This window comes from Ailuropoda melanoleuca, chromosome 14, assembly GCF_002007445.2.
Source record: "Ailuropoda melanoleuca isolate Jingjing chromosome 14, ASM200744v2, whole genome shotgun sequence".
Classification (NCBI taxonomy): Eukaryota; Metazoa; Chordata; class Mammalia; order Carnivora; family Ursidae; genus Ailuropoda; species Ailuropoda melanoleuca.
Window position 1 is genome coordinate 36,976,107 of NC_048231.1, and position 8,711 is coordinate 36,984,817.

Consider the following 8,711-nt stretch of genomic DNA (forward strand, 5'->3'; position numbering starts at 1 on the left):
TATTTTATTTTATTTTAGAGCACAAGCGGGGTGAGGGGCAGAGGGAGAAGCAGCCTCCCGGCCCATCAGGGACCACGATGCAGGACTGGATCCCGGGAGTCCTCCCAGGATCATGACCTGAGCCTAAGACAGCCGCTTAACCAAGTCACCCAGGCGCCCTTTACCCAGGTCTATTATTGTTCCCAAGCATACCCAGCACGGGGTGCTCCACCTGGGAGGACGAGGACTGGCACGTAAGAGATAGTCCCCACTTCCCTCCCTCAACCTGAAGGCTGGTAATAGTCTCCCACTTTGCAGAGGAGAAAACAGAGGGCCACGGAGGTTCTGGAACTCACCGAAGGTCCCAGGCTTCCCATTCTCTGTGCTGATGACACAGACAAGCTCGGGGTGGAAAATCCCCATGGGTGGAAAGCACAGATTATGAACAGCGGAGCACTTCCTTGCTAACCGTGCTGTTCTGGGACCAATGTTACAAACCAAGTGGTGCCACAGGAGCTCAGAGGCCAGGCCCCAGTGAGGGGTGGGGTGGGGTCACCAGGGCAGAGGGGAGCCAGCCTGGGGCAGAAGTGAGGGAATGAAAATACCAGAAGGAAGGACTCCCTGCAAACAGAAGCCTGCCCTGAGCCCATGTTCCCCACTTTATGGATGGGCCGTGCTGCCTCGTGCAGGAACACGGCAGGAACGAGGCACAGGTCTGGCTTCCCCAGAAGAGGAGCCATACCTTCGCGACACAGGTCCAGCCTCTGCGGCTCCCCCCACCCCAACCATCCCCATGACCATCTGCAGGTCACCCGGGCCCTGCCAAGGATGAAGCTCTGGGAGGCCTTCCATTGCTGGTGGGCCACCCAGGGGAGCCTCTCCGAGCCTGACTGAGCCAGACCATCCCGGCCCAGAGAGCAGAAGGCACAGGGTGGCAGGCCCAGACTCTGACACAGCAGACCCAACACCGAGCCCAGGTCCCCCAGGCAGTCCCACGGGACCCAGAGCAAGTCACTGTTCTCTTCAAGCCTCAGTTTCCCCATCTACAATATGGGGCCATTTGGGAGCTCTGACCATAATCGAGTGGAAACTGGGAGGCTCTGTGAGGTAAACTGTGAAGTGCTGGAGGGGCACCCCGGCCCTCCCCAGGCCTACCTGCCAGTGAGCCCCTCCGGGCCAGTCCACCTTTTGCGCATGGCCCTGGGGCCCCAACACCCCAAGGCCCCAGATGAAAGGTCAGGGTCAGGTTGGGGAGGGAGGGGGAAAGGCTTATCTAAACCGCTCCATTGTCTTCGATGACCTTTGCTCCCAGGCCTGCCTAGGTTTAGGAAAAGCCATCTTATTAGTGATCCCGCCCAGGAGGCGCGGAGCTGGGAGGCCCCTAATAAAAGACCTATTCAGGGCCAGCATGCCGACTCACTCACACCGTCTTTTTTTTTTAAAGGTCCAGACCACCCTCGCTCCATCCTCCCCTTAAACCAACAAAAACACAAGCAGGAGAACAAAACCATCTTATTTTGAGAAGCTCAAATTTTTAATCCAAACTTTTAAAAGTAAACAGGGCCTGTACAAAGGCTTGCTGGAGGTCCTGGTTTCTCTGGGTTAGCTGAAGGGGAACGGGCCAGGGTGATGGGTGGGGGGGAGGGGAGAGTGGGGGNTGACCTTTTCTGATGGGCTTTCCCTAGGGGATCCAGAGTTACCATTAGTGGTCCGCTTACAAACCTTTACACAGCAACATCCCCTCCCTTTCCCCTGCTGCCACTTAATGAATACACTTCTGTTTAAACACCATACACCGGGTGAGCCCAAGGACACTTACAGGCGAATCAATAAAGCTCCTGAGCTTTCTGCCCTGCTCCCTGGACAGCTGGAGACCATTACAGCGACTTGCTCAAGAGCCGGCATCCACCACCGGGTGGCCCAGCTCCAAATCTGCCCAAGAACCCTGTGGGGGCAGGGGACAGTGGCAGGGGAATGTGTGACAGTGAAAAGCTCTAGGTGCTTCCTAGGAGGGGGACCACTCCTGACTTTTCAGGATCAAAGGAGCAGCACGTCCCTTTAGCAGGCAAGCTTGTTCCTGTCACCAAACCTCTGGGGATGCCACCTAGGTCGCCTCGTCATCCTGCACCAGGGAGATGGAACTGCCTACTCTCAGTTCGCAAACCCCAGAGTCATCCCTGCATGGATCCCGGGGCGCCAAGTTGTAGGTGGGGACAGAGAGTGGCAGCAGGGGTGACTCTTCTGTGAGCAGATATGGAATGCGGCTGCGGCCAGCCATGCAGGACGGCCTGACCCGAGAGCTCGGAAGTCACAAGGAGGCCAACAGGGGCTGGGGGCACAGCTTTGGAGCCACCCCGCCAGGTCTGAGAACCTGCAGAGAAGATTCTCTCCCGTGGCCACTATCACCACGGCCACCTGGGAGCTCCAAGCTTCCTCCCCAGCCCAGCCTGCACCCTGACAGCCACAGACGAATGCTCCTGAACGGCCACTCCCCAAGCCAGGCCACATGAATCACTGTGTGTGTGGCTCACAACTCAGACAGAGTAACCGCTCAATAACCGCCTGCTGATGCGGCCCTTCCGGCTTGAAGGGCGGCCTCTCGACAACCCACCCCGCCCTGCCGCCTCCTGACGCTCCCTGTTCTCGGCTCGCACAACCGCCTTCCCAGAGCTGTCTGGGGTGTCCCACCACCCTGGGTGCAGGAAAGCCCCTCACCAGCTCCACGGGCTGCAGCTCACCTGCAGAGGTGACACGGTCCTCCTGGACCACTCTTCTGGGGGGCCCCTGAAGGGGAGTCTCTGCCACTCTGGGGCCCCACCCCTAGGGGCTGGACACAACCCCTGGGCTGACAGCCCGCTCCCAGCTCCCTGGCCCCAAGGGCTCCACATTCCAGTTCTTTCTGTTCATAGGAGGAGGCGTCCAGGCCCAGTGCCACCCCAGCTCCCCACACTTCACAAGAACACCTTGCAGGCCCTGGGCTCTCAGCAACCACGGTCAGACCCACCTGCAATCCTTCTTCTCCCCTATTCCTGCTGAAATGCTGTCTCCCTTCCATTCAACCAGACAAGGGCTCGCTTGGATCTGACACAGGCCAAGCACAGGGCTGCCCTCACAAGCACATGACAGGGGATCCCCCCATCCCCAGCCCAAGAAGGCAAGTCTGCAGGGGGTCCAGGTGACAGTGGAGGGTCACTGAGCCTATCCCTGGAGGCCCAGTTCTAGGACCGGGCTGCTGTTACCCTCAGGACAGGTGCAGAAACTGAGGCTTTCAGGTTTAGTACGACACCACACACACACACAGCAGATGCAAGGTCAGGCTTCACCCATGTCTATTTTTTTTATTCTTTTTTATTTTATTTTATTTTATTTTATTTTTTTTAAGATTTTATTTATTTATTTGACAGAGATAGAGACAGCCAGCGAGAGAGGGAACACAAGCAGGGGGAGTGGGAGAGGAAGAAGCAGGCTCACAGCAGAGGAGCCTGATGTGGGGCTCGATCCCATAACGCTGGGATCACGCCCTGAGCTGAAGGCAGACGCTTAACCGCTGTGCCACCCAGGCGCCCCTATTTTATTTTATTTTAGAGCACAAGCGGGGTGAGGGGCAGAGGGAGAAGCAGCCTCCCGGCCCATCAGGGACCACGATGCAGGACTGGATCCCGGGAGTCCTCCCAGGATCATGACCTGAGCCTAAGACAGCCGCTTAACCAAGTCACCCAGGCGCCCTTTACCCAGGTCTATTATTGTTCCCAAGCATACCCAGCACGGGGTGCTCCACCTGGGAGGACGAGGACTGGCACGTAAGAGATAGTCCCCACTTCCCTCCCTCAACCTGAAGGCTGGTAATAGTCTCCCACTTTGCAGAGGAGAAAACAGAGGGCCACGGAGGTTCTGGAACTCACCGAAGGTCCCAGGCTTCCCATTCTCTGTGCTGATGACACAGACAAGCTCGGGGTGGAAAATCCCCATGGGTGGAAAGCACAGATTATGAACAGCGGAGCACTTCCTTGCTAACCGTGCTGTTCTGGGACCAATGTTACAAACCAAGTGGTGCCACAGGAGCTCAGAGGCCAGGCCCCAGTGAGGGGTGGGGTGGGGTCACCAGGGCAGAGGGGAGCCAGCCTGGGGCAGAAGTGAGGGAATGAAAATACCAGAAGGAAGGACTCCCTGCAAACAGAAGCCTGCCCTGAGCCCATGTTCCCCACTTTATGGATGGGCCGTGCTGCCTCGTGCAGGAACACGGCAGGAACGAGGCACAGGTCTGGCTTCCCCAGAAGAGGAGCCATACCTTCGCGACACAGGTCCAGCCTCTGCGGCTCCCCCCACCCCAACCATCCCCATGACCATCTGCAGGTCACCCGGGCCCTGCCAAGGATGAAGCTCTGGGAGGCCTTCCATTGCTGGTGGGCCACCCAGGGGAGCCTCTCCGAGCCTGACTGAGCCAGACCATCCCGGCCCAGAGAGCAGAAGGCACAGGGTGGCAGGCCCAGACTCTGACACAGCAGACCCAACACCGAGCCCAGGTCCCCCAGGCAGTCCCACGGGACCCAGAGCAAGTCACTGTTCTCTTCAAGCCTCAGTTTCCCCATCTACAATATGGGGCCATTTGGGAGCTCTGACCATAATCGAGTGGAAACTGGGAGGCTCTGTGAGGTAAACTGTGAAGTGCTGGAGGGGCACCCCGGCCCTCCCCAGGCCTACCTGCCAGTGAGCCCCTCCGGGCCAGTCCACCTTTTGCGCATGGCCCTGGGGCCCCAACACCCCAAGGCCCCAGATGAAAGGTCAGGGTCAGGTTGGGGAGGGAGGGGGAAAGGCTTATCTAAACCGCTCCATTGTCTTCGATGACCTTTGCTCCCAGGCCTGCCTAGGTTTAGGAAAAGCCATCTTATTAGTGATCCCGCCCAGGAGGCGCGGAGCTGGGAGGCCCCTAATAAAAGACCTATTCAGGGCCAGCATGCCGACTCACTCACACCGTCTTTTTTTTTTAAAGGTCCAGACCACCCTCGCTCCGTCCTCCCCTTAAACCAACAAAAACACAAGCAGGAGAACAAAACCATCTTATTTTGAGAAGCTCAAATTTTTAATCCAAACTTTTAAAAGTAAACAGGGCCTGTACAAAGGCTTGCTGGAGGTCCTGGTTTCTCTGGGTTAGCTGAAAAAAAAAACTGAAGGGGAAGGGCCAGGGTGATGGGGGGGGGGGAGGGGAGAGTGGGGGAGGGTCAGGAGAGAACTTGCTGAAAATGCTTTTGTTTGAAAATTGTCGATTCAAAGGGGCAAACCTGGCTTTCTAGAGTTTGGGGTTCACCTGCCTTAGTTTGCCAGGAGTACAGAAAAGAGTAGTCTACTCGGACTTCGGTCAGCACAACCCAGAGCTTGGTCAAAAACCGGTGGGGGTCAATTTGCATACACATTCAAGGAGGCCAGGCCCAGGCCAGACCAGGACTGCAGCCACTGGGCCTTCCCCAGACCCCCAGTGGGGCCTGCAGGCACACCCCACTGCTTCCAAGAGGACTACAGGGCCACAGGCCCCCAATTCGTCAGCAGGTGCTGTGGTCGCCAACACTCAGGCGAGCTGTCTAAACAGCAGAGTTTTGAAGACAACACCAAAGTCTGTCTGGCAAGCCCCCAAAGGGATCCCTCTTGTTTTTTCACGAGGAGCCTAGGAAGAAACAAGCAAGACAAGGATTCTGACAACTACTGAGACGTCACTGTGCGCAGACCCTGACCACCCTCGGCCTGGGCGGCTGAAGGGGGCACGCGGGGTCTTGCCCCACTTTGCAGAAGAGCAGAGCGAGGCTCAGAGAAGTAACTGGCCCCCAGAGAAAAGCAGGAGGCAGATTCAAATGCAAGACGGTGTGACCCCTCCGGGTGACAGGGTTATCAACCATCTGCTCAGTGGTCACCGATAAGGAAGTGACACTTCCCAGAATGGGCGAACAAGACCAAACCAGGGTCAGGAATCAAGACTAGGGAGTCACCAGTGCTGTCTGCTGACTAAGTATTGGACAGTGACAGAGGCCAGAGGTGCAAGCCAGCCCTCAGCCTGAGCCATGCAGGAATGCTCCCAACTTCCAGCAGCTCCACCCTGGGGGGCCCCCCACCCCCAGTCTGCAGCCTCACCTCGGCAGCCCCACCCAGGCAACAGAGCAGAGACACTGCCAGTCTCCAGGGCTTTCCCAGACAAGGCTCAGAGCCTCCCTCGGCCTCCACTGGCTTGTCTGAAAATGGGGATACCATCCTACCTCCAGGGTTCCTGCGAGGGCTGAGACCAACTATGGAGGGCACAAGCCCAGCATCTGACCCACTTTCTCCACCACCTGGACTGAGGTACAGGATCTTTCCCACCTCCAGCTCCCTCCTCCCTCCTCCCTCCACTCCAAACTACCCCAAAGTCATTTTTAAGAGAAGGGCCTTTCCTTGTTTACGGCCATCCTGTTCACTTTGCTGGGAGAATAGCTCAAGGCCCCGAATGACTTTAAGGGCCAACACTAAACACCAGGCCATAAATGAAATTGGGGTCAGTGATGCACATTTGTATTTTGCCCAACACAAAGCTTGGCCACCACCAGACCGCGGCAGGCCTGTTCCAAGTGAGCCCAGGACTTCGGGGGCTGGGGGGAGGACATGGACTCTGCGGGCAACTCTACACCTCAAGTCCCAGCCACCCCTTGGTCCCCTGCCCTGGTGTCATCTCTGGCTGCCGCCAACACGGAGCCAGACCGGGGCCGTGTCTCCTGGTCCAAAGCATGACAGAACTTTCCTGCAGATACGTGGTGACGCTGGGCACTCCAGTACCGTGCCAACACCGGCTCTCTGCAAGTGTCACTGATGACACAGCCGAACACCAGCAACATCTCCCAGCCACAGGGCTGCAGCATTCCCTCCTTGCACTTGGGAGAAACTGAGGCCCAGAAGTCGGCCCCTCCTGAGGCCCCCAAGAAGACAAGGCCAGAGAGGCTGGGACTGGGACTCCTGATTCCCCAGCCTCAGAAAGCCCCACAAGCCACAAACGACACCACCTAACTGAGCTGCTCTCACTGGCCTCCAGCCGCCTGTGGTGGGAGGTGGGGTGGAGACAGAGTTACAATGGGAAACCCGAGTGGTAGTGGCACATTGCTAATCAGTAACAAAATATCCCTCTCAACCCAGTCCTGCTCTGAACTCACAGGCTGGGAAGGTAAATAAAGGAAAAATTGTGCTGGGCGAGCACCCCACCTGCATGGGGTCCGGTTCCCACCCCACACAGGCCACTCAGCCACCAAACCAAAGACAGAGCGTCCCTCCTCTGCTCAGGCGTCACTCTGGGGAAGAACTGTCATATAAAGCCTAGACACATTTTCTCTGAACCAGGAAAGCCTTTAAAGAGAACCAGAAAGGGCTGTTTAATCTCCACCTTCAGGCAAATAGTTCAGGCAGCAGCAACTGCCACCAGGACTGGGAGCCAAGCCGCCAAAAATGTGGAAGAACAGGGAGGTAGGGAGAGGCACGAGTGGCAGGGAGAGCCACGGATCAGGGCGCCGGGAATGGCAGCCTCGGCCCTGCTCCACAGACTCAAGCTGGGGGCCCATAGGTCACGTGGGCGTGGAAGACAGTAGCTGAGCTTTCCTGAGGCCAAAGGTCCTCCACCCACACCCAGGCCACCTACCACCACGGCACTTCCTGTAAGGAGACCAACAGTTAACAAATCCTTTGGGAGACTTTGTCTCCACCTCAAATCCACAAGGCAGGGATCAACTCCATTCTACAGATAAGGAAACTGAGGCAGGCAGAGGAGAAAAGCCAGGATCCATGCCAAGCACATATCCCTCTGGAAAGTCTTAGAGCCTCGGTTGAGAAAGGTCCGCCCAACCTGAGAAGCTCAGGACTGATAGCAAACCAGAAAGGCTCTCCGCGCCCGGGTCCTCTGGCCCAGCTGCCTGGGAGTCTCAAGCGGCTGCCTGTGCTCCTCGTGCACAGAGAAGCCGGGGTGGAATTCCAGCCCCCCACACACGTGGACGCTGCTCGGGTTTGAGGTTGCCTGTTGCTCCAGATAAGAGGGGAAATTCACCTGTACTCAAAGTCAAAGGGTCTTTCTTTCCCCCCTCCCACATAACCCCCCCGCAAGAACTTCCCGCTCCCGGACAAAGATTTTCAGGTTGGGATGAGGCGTCCCTAGGCGGCCTTGCAGTACCCGGCACGAATACGGATAATTCCGCAGGAGAGAAACTTTTCTGGGGTCCAGTGGGTCCCCGGCCCGGCTGCGGATTCGGAGCTGAGCAGGGTCACGCCTCCTCCACTTGAGCAAAAATCATCACCCAAAACCCCACTGCGGGTGGGCGCGGGATCCCCCAGCCCTGAGTCTGAATACCAGCCGGAGAAGGGGTCTGGAGTGGCGACCGCCTCTGGCGGGAAGGGGCCGTGGGCACGAGACCCGCGCTACCCGAACCGTGCGGTCCTTACCGTGCAGGCCATTAGGAATGCTTCGGTGGTGCGGTGGCGCCGACAGGTCGTCCAGGGACCGGCGCGTGGCTACTGCCTTGCCGTCGGGGGCCTTGTGCGGCCCGGGGGGCAGCAGCGGGGGCGGGACGTGGTGGTGGTGGTCCGGGCTGCCTCCGCTACCCGCGCTCGACGTGCTGCTGCCGTCGCCCACGTCGCGGGCACCCGCGCCCGGCGCCGCTGGCCAGCGGCCCGCTCAGGCTGGCCTGGCTGTCGATGGAGCTGCGGGAGCCCGCGCCGCCGCCGCCGCCGCCCGC

General features: G+C 58.3%; 1 protein-coding gene across 1 annotated transcript in view; it reads right to left on the reverse strand.

Annotated features, from left to right (window-relative positions):
* Positions 1-8,711, reverse strand: part of CCDC85C (coiled-coil domain containing 85C) — an 86,380-nt gene that overhangs the window by 76,611 nt on the left and 1,058 nt on the right. The window contains exon 2 of the mRNA XM_034643071.1: positions 8,419-8,649. Coding sequence (XP_034498962.1) covers positions 8,419-8,649 — 231 coding nt within the window. The remainder of the gene's footprint in view (positions 1-8,418; positions 8,650-8,711) is intronic.